Genomic DNA, 16,318 nt, shown 5'->3' with positions numbered 1-16,318 from the left:
TGAAGGTTCATTCATTCATACATTGGGAGGTGAAGGTTCATTCATTCATACATTGGGAGGTGAAGGTCCATTCATTCATACATTGGGAGGTGAAGGTTCGTTCATTCATACGTTGGGAGGTGAAGGTTCATTCATACGTCGGGAGGTGAAGGTTCATTCATACGTCGGGAGGTGAAGGTTCATTCATACATTGGGAGGTAAAGGTTCATTCATTCATTCATACATTGGGAGGTGAAGCGGCGAACAGTCGACGCCAGCGTCCTCACTTCCCACATTCACACACCGACAGTGGCGAGCTCACACCGACCGACTAGTCTGCTAAGATAAAGTGTGTGTGTCTGTGTGTGCGTGTTTCTCTGTGTGTGTGTGTGTGTGTGTGTGTGTGTGTGTGTGTGTGTGTGTGTGTGTGTGTAGGTGTTTGATGAGGCAGCGAAGGAGGTGGTGTTGGCCATGTACCCCAAATATGACCGCATCGCACACGAGATCCATGTCCGGATCTGTAACCTTCCACTGGTGGAGGAACTACGATCACTGAGGTAATGCACACACACACACACACACCTGTAACCTTCCACTGGTGGAGGAGCTACGATCGCTGAGGTCATGCATGCACACACACACACACACACGCGCGCATGCACGCGTTATTTGGACAGCTGGACATTCTAGTAAATTCAGCAGCTTTCCTACATTGCCACACATGCTTCCCCGGTTGTTCAGCTTTGTTTTCTCGTATATTTCAACAGGCAGCTCCATCTGAACCAGCTGATCCGTTCTTGTATATTCCAACAGGCAGCTCCATCTGAACCAGCTGATCCGTTCTTGTATATTCCAATAGGCAGCTCCATCTGAACCAGCTGATCCGTTCTTGTATATTCCAACAGGCAGCTCCATCTGAACCAGCTGATCCGTTCTTGTATATTCCAACAGGCAGCTCCATCTGAACCAGCTGATCCGTTCTTGTATATTCCAACAGGCAGCTCCATCTGAACCAGCTGATCCGGACGTCGGGCGTGGTCACCAGCTGCACGGGCGTCCTGCCCCAGCTGGGCATGGTCAAGTACAACTGTAACAAGTGTAACTTCATCCTGGGGCCGTTCTTCCAGTCCCAGAACCAGGAGGTCCGGCCGGGCTCCTGCCCCGAGTGCCAGAGCATGGGACCGTTTGACATCAACATGGAACAGGTCAGAGGGGCGTTCGGAATTATCGGTTTAACCCATTCTGACCTGAGATCAGATTCTACAAATGTCTTCTACATCCTGACAGTTTTCTGAAAAAGCTATGTTTCTATGTCAGTCGTTCTTCGTTTTTTCAAAAAATAGCAGACCTACAAGCTCATAGCGCGCCACTCGGTGGCGCGCTATGAGCTTGTAGATCTGCTGTTTTTCAACTAACACCAAAAGGGGTTCCCACCCCAAAATGGGTTAAGTCATGAATTGATACATTTTGATAACCTTTATTGATCGATTAACCGGTTAGTTGAAGCGCCTTTTTTTTGTTTTTTTTGTTTTTTTTGCATTGACCAATAAGATCCCACCTCTCCATCGGGGCTTTAACGCATTCTGGGCGGGAACCCCTTTTGGTGTTAGCATTATGTTATACTTTAGCTATTGAAAAATAGCAGATCTACAAGCTCATAGTGCGGCACCGAGTGGCGCGCTATGAGCTTGTAGGTCTGCTATTTTTTGAAAAATCGTGAAAATGTGCCTTTCTTTTTTGAGAACCACTGATACAGAAACATACGGTTTTTCTGTCACCGGTTATATACGCAGTAGAACTGTTTAATGAACCAATCGACTTCCTCCTTGCAGACGGTATACCAGAACTATCAGCGAATCACCATCCAGGAGAGCCCAGGCAAGGTGGCGGCTGGCCGCCTCCCTCGCTCCAAGGATGCCATCCTATTGGCCGACCTGGTGGACCAGTGCAAGCCGGGAGACGAGATCGTAAGTCCATCCGATCATTCGTTAACACCTTATTAACAGACTCTTGACGACAACGGTTTCTAATTGACGAGATGGAAGAAACTGCAGCCACTCAATGTTAGTTGTATTTGTAGTAGATACAAGTTAATAGTATAGTTAATAGCTTCCCGTTGACTTAGCTGTTAGCGCGGCGGAAAGAATGACTCGTCTCTCCTAATCCAGGGCGCTCTCCGTGGTTATGAACGGATTGATATGCTGGCGCTTCATTTCTGCTCCTCATCCGTCTCTCCCGCAAAATATGAACGCTTTTTGGATCATATATCGTATAAATTAAAATGATCGCAATGTAAGCTAGCAATGTAAAGTCAACTTTTTTTAGTAGATTGTTTCCCGGTCGTGGCTTTCAGAGTAAAAGCGCTCAGACAACTCCGGCCACCCAGAGCTCCTATTTTGATGAGTGTCCGTTTTAACCTTCTGTGTGCGACCAGAAATTGACAGGCATCTACAATGTATTTTAATGTGGTGTGTGTGTGTGTGTGTGTGTGTGTGTGTGTGTGTGTCTCTCTCTCTCTGTGTGTGTGTGTGTGTGTGTGTGTGTGTGTGTGTGTGTGTGTGTGTGTGTGTGTGTGTGTGTGTGTGTGTGTGTGTGTGTGTGTGTGTGTGTGTGTGTGTGTGTGTGTGTGTGTGTGTGTGTGTGTGTGTGTGTGTGTGTGTGTGTGTGTGTGTCTCTCTCTGTGTCCATCAGGAACTGACCGGTATCTACAACAACAACTACGACGGCTCCCTCAACATGGCCAACGGCTTCCCCGTGTTCGCCACGGTCATCATGGCCAATCACATCGCCCGGAAGGACAACCGGGTGGCGGTGGGAGAGATGACGGACGAGGACATCAAGGCCATCACCCTGTTGTCCAAAGACGAGAGGATCGGGGAGAGGGTGCGCGCACACACACACACACACACAGGACGAGAGGATAGACTCTAGACGGGCCCCAAAGTTATTAGTGCAGCTGCACCCGGCAGCCGGCGAAAACTAGAGTTCTCAACAGACCAGAGAATGAAGGGGTGCCTGGGCCCTCATCAAACCCTGTACACTCAAAACACTGCCCCCCCCCCGCGGCCACCCTTAGATCTCCATATATGGAGCTGACCTATTCCGACATTCCATATGTTGATCTGTCCTCATCAAACCCTGTACACTCAACCACTGTCATTTTACAGCCATATAAATGGAGTTGTCGTCGGTTTCCATGTAGATATTCATCATATAAATGGAGTTCTCATCAGTTGTTTTCGTCGACTAAAGCTAAGACGAAAAATATCGGTCGACTACCTTTTTCCACCGATGGAAACTAAATGAAAACTAAGCTATGATGACTTAAAACGAAGACTACATATACTAAATATATAATTTTGTCAACAAATAAAAACTAGACTAAAATGTTAAGAAGGGACTAGTGGACAAGAGATAGTATAAGTCATTTTACACTATTTTCAGCAAATGTAAAAAACGTTACGACGGCATCAATGCCAGCCAAAATACATTTTAGTCGACTAAAATCTTATATTTAGTCGACTAAAACTAGACTAACACTAAAACATTCCGGTTACTAATAAGTGAAAACTATTCAAGAGACTAATTGACTAAAACAAAAATCACAATTTGCTGCCCAAAACAACACTGGTTCTCATTGGTTCAAAACAACACTGGTTCTCATTGGTTCAAAACAACACTGGTTCTCATTGGTTTCCATCCATGCAGATCTTCGCCAGTGTGGGTCCGTCTATCTACGGCCACGAGGACATCAAGAGAGCGCTCGCCCTCGCTCTGTTTGGTGGAGAGCCCAAGAACCCAGGTAACTCCGCCCCCTAGGTAACCCCACCCCCCCAAGTAACCCCGCCCCCCAGGTAACCCCACCCCCCCAGGTAATCCCCATCCCCCCAGGTAACCGAACCTAAACATGTAGCTAGGTGGAATGTTAGAGACCACAGAAGTGAACCTTTCAAGCCTGTTTTCTCAACTCGCTGTTTCTCTGCGAGACATTATTACTCCATATCTCCAAAACTGGTGGGTCAAACTGAACAACCAATATGTCAATTTGAAGCTACGATTCCCTGCTTTCATATGACATGAAAAACAACAATTTGAAAAAAATCCAATGGCAGTCCCTCAGTCAAATCTGGTGACATAAGGTCTTGTGTTGGGTGTAAACACACGGTCTTGTATGATGATGATGATGAATTATAATATTAATAATAATGTCTTGTGTTTTAGGTGGTAAACACAAGGTCCGTGGAGACATCAACATTCTTCTGTGTGGAGATCCAGGAACAGCCAAGTCCCAGTTCCTCAAGTATGTCCATGTTTAAATAGTTCCTCAAGTACGTCCATGTTTAAATAGTTCCTCAAGTACGTCCGTGTTTAAATAGTTCCTCAAGTACGTCCATGTTTAAATAGTTCCTCAAGTACGTCCATGTTTAAATGGTTCCTCAAGTACGTCCATGTTTAAATGGTTCCTCAAGTACGTCCATGTTTAAATAGTTCCTCAAGTACGTCCATGTTTAAATAGTTCCTCAAGTACGTCCATGTTTAAACTGTTCCTCAAGTATGTCCATGTTCTTTAATCTCCAGGTACGTGGAGAAGGTGGCCAGCCGGGCAGTGTTCACCACTGGCCAGGGGGCCTCGGCGGTGGGTCTGACCGCCTACGTCCAGAGACACCCGGTCACCAGAGAGTGGACCCTGGAGGCCGGGGCCCTGGTTCTGGCTGACCGCGGGGTGTGTCTGATCGACGAGTTTGATAAGGTAATCAATCCGTTTTTGTTGACTAAAACTATTGACGAAAAATGTTCCTCGACTACCACTTTCACTGACTAAAACTAAATGAAAACTAAGCTATGGTGACTAAAACTATGACTAAATATACTGTTATATATATATATATAGTTTGCATGTTCTCCCCGTGTCCCGTGTACCCTCACAAAAAACATGCAGTAATCCTGGTCACTAAACTGCCTCCCCCTAGCCAGCCGGGGCGCCTGATGGAGGGGAAAGGAACTGGTTGGAATAACGTGTTCCTTCCACGCGCTACGTCCAACCAGGGAAACTCCCCCCGTCAGGTGTAAAGGAGCAACTTGGACATTCAGGCATGAAGGAAGCATGAGTTCAAGTCCGTTGCTCTCCCCTTGTCCCCCATATATGGGGACTAGGTTGCTCTCCCCTTGTCCCCCATATATGGGGACTAGGTTGGTGGAGGGTGTGTAGAGCCCAGGATCACATTAGATGATTGACACAGGGGTGAAAAATGGGTTACAAAATCGTGGGATAGAACATATATATTAAAAATAAATATATACTGTCGATTTAGTCAACAAATAAAAAGTAGACTAAAATGTTAGGAAGGGACTAGTGGACAAGAGATCCAGTATGAGTTACTCCACTATAGTCGTGAACTAAATCAACTAGATTTAGTCGACAAAAATCTTATGATATTTAGTCGACTAAAACTAGTCGACTAAAACTAGACTAACAACATAACATTCCAGGTGACTAAAATGTGACTGAAACTAAGTAAACTATTCAAGAGACTACGACTAAAATAAAAATGCTTGCTTTCATAAACAGCACTCTAATCAATATGTCCGTCTGATCGACGAGTTTGATACGGTAATCAATAATCTGATCAATGAGTTGGATCAGGTAAACACGATAGGTCTGATCGGCTGGGTCAAATTGGACCAGTGAAGACCTGTGTTGACGGAACCAGAGCCTTAGACATAGACAGTTACGCAAACTGCCTTCACTTCATGGGGCTTCAGTCCAATGGAGGCTCTCCTACGTAGACTTCTATTGGCTTCAGTCCAATGGAGGCTCTCCTACATAGACTTCTATTGGCTTCAGTCCAATGCAGGCTCTCCTACATAGACTTCTATTGGCATCAGTCCAATGGAGGCTCTCCTACATAGACTTATATTGAGCATGGGGACAACCAACTGGGACAAGTCCTGGACCGGAAGTAGGCAGAAATGCACTGGACTCAGGGCAACAGCCCAGCTTTAATGATCTTCAATCCCTTTATTTTAGATAGTTTTTTGTATTAATAGTAAAACATAAACATTACAGAGACTGTAGTTGTCACTGTACAATACTTTAAAACAGTTGTCATGTTGCACACATGCTTTAAAAATAGCTCTTATTTGCGCCGACCCTCGTTGAAAACAATGTATTTCCAACTCCAGCTTGTCTCAGTTCAGGCTGCATGAACAGCGCTCGAGTGCTCTGTTTCTGCCCCCTCGATGTCGTAACTCTTCTATTAGACGGGCCTGGACAGAACCAACATCCATGAAGATATGATGACAATAATTGTGTTTCTGAATAGATGAACGATGCGGACAGAACCAGCATCCATGAGGCGATGGAACAACAGAGTATCTCCATATCTAAGGCCGGCATCGTCACGTCTCTACAGGCCAGATGTACCATCATCGCTGCTTCTAATCCTATCGGTATTTATACAATTAAACCCGACGTCAAAATAAGAAAAAATAAGTCTTCTAAATTCTGCCAGTTTTTTCTGAAATACCCCATGTTTCTATATCGGTGGTGCTCAATATTTCATGTCAATGACCCCCAAAAATGTATATGTAATTGGCCGCCGACCCCCCCCCCCCCCCCCCCCCATCTGAAAATATTGTTCCAGGGACCCCCCTTCAGAAGAAAATATTTGAGTTCAAAACGTTCGCTCTGAAAGAATAAATACTTTAAGATTCGGGCCACATTTTCACTATTTTTAAATGGCTAAAGTATAACGTAATGCTTAAAACACCCAAAGGGGTTCCCTCCCTGAATGGGTCAATATGTTTACTACTATACTGTACTACAGCCGTAAGGTATTACTATGATTATTATTATTTACTACTATTAACCCATTCTGAACGGGGACCCATTTTGGTGTTAGCATCATGCTATGCTTTAGCTATTGAAAAATAGCAGATCTACAAACTCATAGGGCGCCACCGAGTGGCACGCTACGAGCTTGTAGGTCTGCTATTTTTGAAAAATCAAAGAACGACTGACATTTTTAGAATCTGATCTCAGGTCAGAATGGGTTAATCAGACCAGTGTGTGTCCAGTGGAAACCTCGTATGAATCTGATCTCAGGTCAGAATGGGTTCATCAGACCAGTGTGTGTCCAGTGGAAACCTCGTATGAATCTGATCTCAGGTCAGAATGGGTTAACCCTTTAGACCCGAGGCCCAGATCCTACGAATGTCTTCTAAATCATGACAGTTTTCTGAAAAACCCTCATGTTTCTACTGCCGATCACTGATCGAGTCAGATTTGAGACCTTCTGTAATGTGTGTGTGTGTGTGTGTGTGTGTGTGGTACGACCCCTCAATGACCTTTGACCTTCTGTAATGTGTGTGTAGGTGGGAGGTATGACCCCTCGCTGACCTTCTCGGAGAACGTTGACCTCACTGAACCCATCGTGTCTCGATTCGACGTCCTCTGTGTCGTCAGAGACACTGTGGACCCTGTCCAGGTGGGTGCACACACACACACACACACACACACGTTTATACAATCAAGACAAGAGGCGATCAAGAAATAAATGTAATCGTCCACGCTGGTACAAACATGTCGGTCTAAAAGTGTATTGATACCTGCCAACCAGCGCTGCCTGGAGAAACAAGACGATGCTTTTTAAAGTGGACTGTTCACATACTGTAATATACCGTAACGGTTTCTTCAATATTATTTTCCAAAGGTAAAAAGGTAAATTTCCCTTCCGTCTGTTAGAAAACTACTGTATTTGAAAAGGTCTTCGTAAACCTTGTCCTTTCCACAAAATAATATAACATGCTTGATAAGAACCCGGCAGGATAAGCCTGATCGATAAGGTGATCGTTATCAATATAAATGTATTGATGGGTTACTAACTTATTAATAGATACAGGAGGTTTGTACTCCCAATTCACCCTGATTATGTTTGCGAGTCCAGCTTTATGACAAACACACACACAAGCACGCTACGTGTGCATAAACAAGCTTCATCAGTCATCTGTGCCCATACCAGAGGCGGGGTTGGTGAAAGGGCCTTTCTGTGTGGAGTTTGCATGTTCTCCCCGTGTCCCCTATATGGTAGGTAGTAGGTACCCTCACAAAAAACATGCAGTAATCCTGGGGTAAAGCCGGGGCGCCTGATGGAGGGGAAAGGAACTGGTTGGAATAACGTGTTCCTTCCACGCGCTACGTCCAACCAGGGAAACGCCCCTGGCGGAGGGTGTGTAGAGCCCAGGATCACATTAGATGATTGACACAGGAGTGAAAATGGGTTACAACATCGTGGGATAAAAATTTGGAATAAAAAAACCAACCTCATAGGCGCTAGTTATTAATTCCATTTGGCGTTTTGATGTCATTGAGTTTGCATCACATCACATTGATTGGGCTGTTTGGTCCCTCCCTCCCTCCCTGGCACCAGGACGAGATGCTGGCTCGCTTCGTGGTTGGCTCCCACATCAAGCATCACCCCAGCAACAAGGACGCTGTGGGCCTGGAGGAGGTGGTGCTGCCCAACTCCACCGACGTCCCCCTCGTCCCCCAGGAGCTGCTGAGGAAATACATCATGTACGCCAAGGAACGAGTAAGTACTCCGTACTACATCATGTACTTGATGTACTCTCTACTATCATGGCCATGGAACAAGCTCCCACTGTACCTTCGTCAGGCAGCCTCTGTAGACATTTTTTAAAGCACAGCTCAAGACCCACTTCTACAACATTGCTTTTTTGTTTTTGTTATTCATATCCTCACTGTATTGCATTACCGCTTGTTTTTTAATGTCGTTGCCTTGCTTTTCTTTTTTTTTCCTCCATTGTTCTGTAAAGCACTTTGAGCTGCATTTCATGTCATGAAAGGTGCTATACAAATAAAGTTTTATTATTATTATTATTATTATTATATATATCTCGTGTTGTGTTTATAGCTATCTAGCTATATATCTCGTGTTGTGTTTATAGCTATATAGCTATATATCTGGTGTTGTGTTTATAGCAGACTCCTCACTCAAATGTGCATTTGCAGTTTGGGGCAACTCCAAAGCAAACTCCACATGCCCCCAACATTTTATTTCCCTGCCATAGAGTCGACCCCTTCCTTACTCCTGTGTCGGATCGCTGGTTAGACTGGCATATTCGCCGATACCGATGATGATCAATAAGGTCCGAGCCGATACTTTTCCAGATAACCATACAGTATCGGGACATCTCTACTATGATGTACTCGACTGTAGTTTTTGATTGATCGTGAAAACTCTTGTGTACTACATCTGTAGTAATATCATGTACTTTGTACAAAGCTGGGTTTTTTGGGGGGGGGGGGGGGGGGGGGGCCCAGGTGGTCCTTGATGAGGGGACATTTTGAGAACGTGTGTGTGTGTGTTCTCGCTGTTAGGTCCATCCTAAACTCAACCAGATGGATCAGGATAAAGTGGCTAGAATCTACAGCGAGCTGAGGAAAGAATCCATGGTGAGTAGTCGAGTCTCTCTCACCCTTTTCCTTCCGTCCCTCGTCTCCTAGTCCTAAACAACAGATACATCCTTTCCTTCCATCCCTCGTCTAAGCTAAATCCTCCGCAGTAGCATGCCTGCTCTTCAACTCTCTTTCCCCCGGTTGATTTAGGGTTTAGGCACAACCTGGGCGACAACCTGGGCACAACCTGGGCGACAAACACCAATGAAAGAGAGAGACTCCTAACCTTCAACCAGACAATATTTCCACATGTTTGACACTCCTTGACCTTTGACACCTCCTTGAGCCTGACGCGAACCCCTCCTGCTTACCAGGCGACGGACAGAATCCCCATCATGTCTCTCTCTCATCCAATCGTGTCTCTATCCGTGTCTCTCTTCCAATCACGTCTCTCTATATGTCTCATCCAATCACGTCTCTCTCTGTGTGTCTCTCGTCCAACCAGGCGACGGGCAGCATCCCCATCATGTCTGTCTCTCATCCAATCACGTCTCTCTCTCTGTCTCTCATCCAATCACGTCTCTCTCTGTCTCTCTCATCCAATCACGTGTCTCTCTCTGTGTCTGGTCCAACCAGGCGACGGGCAGCATCCCCATCACGGTGCGCCACATCGAGTCGATGATCCGCATGGCGGAGGCCCACGCCCGCATGCACCTCCGGGACTACGTCCAGGAGGACGACGTCAACATGGCCATCAGGGTGATGCTGGAGAGCTTCATCGACACGCAGAAGTTCAGCGTCATGCGGAGCATGAGGAAGGTACGTCAATGTTTAATATCAGCATGAGGAAGGTACGTCAATGTTTAATATCAGCATGAGGAAGGTACGTCAATGTTTAATATCAGCATGAGGAAGGTACGTCAATGTTTAATATCAGCATGAGGAAGGTACGTCAATGTTTAATATCAGCATGAGGAAGGTACGTCAATGTTTAATATCAGCATGAGGAAGGTACGTCAATGTTTAATATCAGCATGAGGAAGGTACGTCAATGTTTAATATCAGCATGAGGAAGGTACGTCAATGTTTAATATCAGCATGAGGAAGGTACGTCAATGTTTAATATCAACATGAGGAAGGTACGTCAATGTTTAATATCAACGCTCTTTTGTCACAAAAAATAACTATTAGCCTTATTTCACATTAACAAATGTCCCTCTCTCTCTCTGTCTCTGTCTCTCTCTCTCTGCCCCCCTCTCGCTCTCTCTCTCCCCCTCACACCCACTCTCTCCCCCTCACACCCACTCTCTCTCGCTCTCTCTCTCTCTCTCTCCCTCTCTCCCTGTCACTCTGTCTCTGTCTCTCTCCCCCTCCCACCCTCTCTCTCTGTCTCTCCCCCCCCCTCTCTCTCTCCCACTCCCTGTCTCTTTCTCTCTCTCCCACCCTCTCCCCCCCCTCTGTCTCTCTGTCTCTGTCTCTGTCTCTCTCTCTCTCTCTCTCAGACGTTCTCTCGCTACCTGGCGTTCAAACGGGACAACAACGAGCTGCTGCTGTTCATCCTGAAGCAGCTGGTGTCGGAGCAGGTCTCCTACCAGAGGAACCGCTACGGAGCGCAGAGCGACAACGTCGAGGTCCCCGAGAAGGACCTGCAGGACAAGGTAAGAGTCTGGGACGTGTGGAGCGTTGTCCAGGGTGTTGTAGAGAAGGGAGAAGAGTCTGGGATGTGTGGAGCGTTGTCCAGGGTGTTTTAGAGAAGGGAGAAGAGTCTGGGACGTGTGGAGTGTTGTCCAGGGTGTTTTAGAGAAGGGAGAAGAGTCTGGGACGAGTGGAGCGTTGTCCAGGGTGTTGTAGAGAAGGGAGAAGAGTCTGGGACGTGTGGAGTGTTGTCCAGGGTGTTTTAGAGAAGGGAGAAGAGTCTGGGACGTGTGGAGCGTTGTCCAGGGTGTTGTAGAGAAGGGAGAAGAGTCTGGGACGAGTGGAGCGTTGTCCAGGCTGTTTTAGAGAAGGGAGAAGAGTCTGGGACGAGTGGAGCGTTGTCCAGGGTGTTTTAGAGAAGGGAGAAGAGTCTGGGACAAGTGGAGCGTTGTCCAGGGTGTTTTAGAGAAGGGAGAAGAGTCTGGGACGTGTGGAGCGTTGTCCAGGGTGTTTTAGAGAAGGGAGAAGAGTCTGGGACGTGTGGAGCGTTGTCCAGGGTGTTTTAGAGAAGGGAGAAGAGTCTGGGACGTGTGGAGCGTTGTCCAGGGTGTTTCAGGGAAGGTTCTCACACATCAGCATCCCTACGTCGGCTGATCTCGAGCGCTGACGTCTCCTCCTCCTCTGTTCTCGTCCAATCACAGGCCAGGCAGATCAACATCCACAACCTGACGGCGTTCTACGACAGCGAGCTGTTCCGCTCCAACCGCTTCTCCCACGACGGCAAGAAGAAGCTCATCACGCAGCAGTTCTAGAGAGATAATCCTGTTTCTGTTCTTCCTCCTCCAACGGCAAGCTCAACATCATGCCTCCTCCTAGAACTATTCCTACAATATCTCCCGTTAAACGTTCTAGCGTTGAATAACTCTCCCCCCCCCCCCCCCCCCCCATGTCTCTGCCTGTTCATTGGTTGAACACTCGTGTAAATAGTTGTAATGTTAAAACTTTGTATTTGTTCCCATTGGTTGTTTAAACCCTGACCTGTGACCTCTGTGTTGTTCTGATTGGCCTACACGACTTCTCCTTCTTCAAGATAAAGTGAATTCAAAGGCCCCTGATTGGCTTCAGCTGATTACGTCCATATTTTGTGGTGTAGAAGGAATTTTCCAAACTTCCCACGTTGGTATTCTAGAATAGTTCATTCTGATGACATGCAGTACAGCGAGCTTTATCGGTATGTGAGTTCGCATCCGAGCTCACTTGAAAAAGAGATTACTGAATCAGACTACTAACTAACGTGTGAATTTTGGAAAATCCTTTTTCACCCAAAGTATGGGTGTAACTGTAAACGGCTTACGCCAAATTCCAATACCCCAAAATCTCGGCCACTCGCCGCTCACTCACACTCAAGTCACTCCAGCTACGGTGACGATGGTGACCTGCCGGAAATATGTGACCATCATGTGGACTTCACACGACGTACTGTACGTGGAGGTCTTTATTAAATGTGGCCTGAATACCGCTGGGTTGAACTGCTAATAAACAATTAACCGCAACGATTTACGCGCGGACACTTGACGTTGTGTGATCGTCCACACATTTCAGCAGGTCACCAATTTCACCGTAACACCACCATGCTGGACTGACAGAATGTGAGTGAGTGGCATTCTGGGTATTAGAGTTTGGCTTCAGTGAATCTGAGCCCAAAATGTTGCATTCTATTGGCCCGCTGTATGTCGAAACAATGTTTAATTCCATTGACTCGCCTGTTGGAAACACTTTGATAATAAATGTCATTTTTTTGTTACATGATTGTCAGTCTGTTATTTTTGTTACATGGATGATGGACAGAAGAGATCATCTCATACAATGGCAACTGGCATTCACTTTAGAGTCTTTTGAGCTTGTAGATCGGATTTATTTTCATATTTTGCAATCCTGAACAATGTTCATCTGTTTTTGAGGGGCACTAGCTCCTCCTATATCCAGCTTTTAGTGCATGTCCACACACTTTGTCCTACACAAACATTAAATTCCCATTGACAATGTATGGAGAACTTTACGTCTTTAGTGTCTGAGCAAATGGACATAGTGTCTATTTTACGTCATGATGTATGATGATAAGAGTGCCCCTCACTTCACACGGGTGTGTCTCCAAGCTGTTGAGGTGAGCATCGGCCTTTTTGTATGGGTGAACGTAATGCACAATCTATGTAAAGCGCCTTGGATAAAGGCGCTATATAAATGCACTTTTTTTTTTCCTTCAGACTAATTTACTATGAATTACTATCTTATGTTGTCAGAATGCCATGTTCTATGACAGTGGTTCTCAACCAGTGGTCCCTGAGAGCGTTCCAGGTGGTCCAAGTATTGAGAGTTGGTAACCAAATGGACCCTTATGGATCTTTAACTCTTGAGAGTGACGCTCTCAAGAGTTAAATTATTGTCAAACATCTGCATTAATTCATTTACAATATGCACAATTAGAGAATGCAGAAGAATTGTTACTTGATCAACATTTGACTAGCTGTTACCTCTGATATACCAACATCAGTACAGCATGGAATTGACAATCTTATCCAATGACAACATTCTTTATTTTTGGGTCTGAGAGGCTAAATGTCATCAAATGGTGGTCCGTGGCTCAAATGCTGAATAAATAAAAAAACGGGCCTTGACATGAAAAAGGTTGAAAACCTCTGCATAGAAAATTAACAGCTGTGCTTTAAAAAAAGCAACAACAGCGACCTCTGCTGCTCAGCTGGAGTGAGTCACAGGACTGGATTCGGTAAGCCACCCCTCTCGGCGTAACACCCACACACCACAGGCATCTTGACGGATAACGGCCGTTTGGTTCCGTATAGTTGCAGCTCCGTGCGTGCGTGTGTGTGTGGTCACTGTCGTGCTGCGTGCGTGCGTGCGGGATGGATGTATGCTGCTCGTGCGTGCATCATACATAGCCGCGTTATAAGGACCGCCTCGCCATCTTCCTCCTCCTCCTCCATCAGCACCGCCAGAGGCTTCAGTTTAAAACGTATTGCTGCAGAATCAGGCTGATCTGGAGTGACTGCGACGTTATTACACCAACAACAGTGACGAGAATAAACATGTCCTGCTCTGTCGCAGCAGGCCTGCTGCTTCTGATGGGTGAGTTATTTGTTTCATAATAGTATTTATTGTTGTTATTATTACACTGGAGTGCATGAAGCATAATATCCTATTTTGGGGGTAGGAGGCAAAAAAAAAAAAAAAAGATCTACAAGCCCACAACACATTGCCTTGTGATGCTTATAGATCGACCTTTTTTTTGGGGGGGGGGGGGTAAGATAATTGGTGTAGACTGGTTACTACTGGTGGTTAATAGTGGTTATTATTATTATCATAGTGCTGCATGCAGCAGTGTGGTTCTATGAACCGGCCATTAGGATTTCTGCAAAGTCTGTGTGCATGGAGACAGACTGCAGTGTTTAATGCACACACGCACGCACACGAGATTGTGATGGTGTTTTACAAACATAAAAAAGCGTATATAGGCCTACTACAATACATTCAACCATGTCTCACTCTGTGTGTGTGTGTGTGTGTGTGTGTGTGTGTGTGTGTGTGTGTGTGTGCCTGTGCAGTTTGTGTGTATGTAATCCACGTCAAACGCCCTGCACCTACTTCCTAAATTCCACCCCAATGCAGTGCCCGGCATCGGGTCGGTCGGATACACGCTTGTCCAGAGCCGCTACAAAAGGTCTCTTGGTCATGGCTCTGCCCGACGGTGGACCTAATGAGACCAAGTTCCCACACCTGTGCAATTTCCAGCCTCTGCCTGAGCCAATTGATTGCCATGGCAACCCCAGCCTTATTCCCCCACACCTGCCATTTGATTACTTTCCACAGTGAGTTTGCACTCTTCAGGTTCTCCTCAGACGTTTACCACTGGACAAGGACTTAGGGGGGACTTGTGGAGCGTTGTCCAGGGTGGACACAGTCTGGCAGTGTGCCGCGGGTTCGACTCCCGATCCCGACGGCCTTTACTGCATGTCACCCCACATCTCTCTCTTCATTTCCTGTCAGCCTAATGTCTGTCCCTCTATAAAAAATATAAAATAAAGGCGTAAAGCCGATTTGCTCAGACACGAAAAGCTGTATATAGGACACAAAGATTTGGCGTTCCCCCTGTGGTAACGTTGAGGGGTCCCTAGGGGTCCCTGTGGTAACTTTGAGGACTCCCTAGGGGTCCCTGTAATATCTGGTATATGGTGCAAATATGGGAGCCTTGAATGAGAGCTGATGGATGGATGAGAGTTGACTGCCCAGGACAACATCAATGTAATGAATGAATGAATGGATTACTGGACAACAGCGAGGGTCTGAAGCCACCAGGGAGATGTCTATGGAAATAGATCTCCAGCCTTCTACACATACAGCGTCATGCATTATTATATTATTATACAATGTAATCATTATAATAACATGCGTGTGTAACCCGCAAAAGAGTGTAAGTGTCTGCCCCTCTGGTTCTGTTGGTTGTTGTTGCTCTCTCTCTCCCCGCCTTGTGTGTGTGTGTGTGTGTGTGTGTGTGTGTGTGTGTGTGTGTGTGTGTGTGTGTGTGTGTGTGTGTGTGTGTCAGTGTGTCAGAGGGATTTGGAGGAGGGGTGGCAGTCTCTTCATAAGCTGATTTTAGGAGTGTTAACCCCCTGTCTGTCTGTCTGCATCATAGACTGTAGAGGTCTGCCAATATATGTATGTTAATACAATATAACTTATACAATCTGTATGGTAAATTAATACAGTATAATTTATACAAGAGTATGTTTATTTATTTATTTTATATATTGTAATTTTTATCCCATGATTTTGCAACCCAGTTTTTCACCCAGTGTCAATTATCTAATGTAATCCTGGGCGCTATACACTTCCTCTGCCAACCTGGGCCGGACGTAGTTCCTTTCCCCTCCATCAGGGGGTAGTTTAGAGACCAGGATTACTGCATGTTTTTTGTGAGGGTACCTACCCTAGGGCCCTTTCTGAAACCAGTCCCTTGACTTGAAGGAAGTGCCCCTCCAGCTGAATCAAGTTCCCTTGATTAGGGTGCTGGGTATAAAAAACTGTTTGGAAATACACTCGCCCGCCTTGTGCAAAAACAGGAAACAGACACCATTCGTTGCCATGGTTACCATCATGCAATTGCGTTACCTGTTATTTAGTTTTCTACAGTTATATTGCATTGCATCGTGTAGGTTTGTGTGACATGTGGATTTCATTAATATGGAAAAAGGAAATACAGCGTGACTGTCA

The 16,318-nt window shown here is 45.9% G+C and overlaps 1 protein-coding gene across 1 annotated transcript in view; it reads left to right on the top strand.

Moving 5' to 3' along the window:
• mcm2 (minichromosome maintenance complex component 2) overlaps nt 1-12,712 on the top strand; it is a 28,263-nt gene extending 15,551 nt beyond the window's left edge. Inside the window, exons 7-20 of the mRNA XM_083789164.1 lie at nt 415-536; nt 977-1,184; nt 1,812-1,946; nt 2,671-2,862; nt 3,688-3,781; nt 4,201-4,279; nt 4,558-4,729; nt 6,303-6,429; nt 7,354-7,466; nt 8,409-8,570; nt 9,380-9,454; nt 10,034-10,216; nt 10,900-11,055; nt 11,734-12,712. Of these exons, the coding sequence (XP_083645290.1) occupies nt 415-536; nt 977-1,184; nt 1,812-1,946; nt 2,671-2,862; nt 3,688-3,781; nt 4,201-4,279; nt 4,558-4,729; nt 6,303-6,429; nt 7,354-7,466; nt 8,409-8,570; nt 9,380-9,454; nt 10,034-10,216; nt 10,900-11,055; nt 11,734-11,844 (1,929 nt within the window). The 3' untranslated portion in view covers nt 11,845-12,712. The remainder of the gene's footprint in view (nt 1-414; nt 537-976; nt 1,185-1,811; nt 1,947-2,670; nt 2,863-3,687; nt 3,782-4,200; nt 4,280-4,557; nt 4,730-6,302; nt 6,430-7,353; nt 7,467-8,408; nt 8,571-9,379; nt 9,455-10,033; nt 10,217-10,899; nt 11,056-11,733) is intronic.
• The last annotated feature ends 3,606 nt before the right edge of the window (nt 12,713-16,318 follow it).

The sequence above is a fragment of the Protomyctophum parallelum genome (assembly GCF_964188405.1).
Source record: "Protomyctophum parallelum genome assembly, chromosome: 18".
Classification (NCBI taxonomy): Eukaryota; Metazoa; Chordata; class Actinopteri; order Myctophiformes; family Myctophidae; genus Protomyctophum; species Protomyctophum parallelum.
This window is presented reverse-complemented; position numbering and strand designations above follow the sequence as displayed.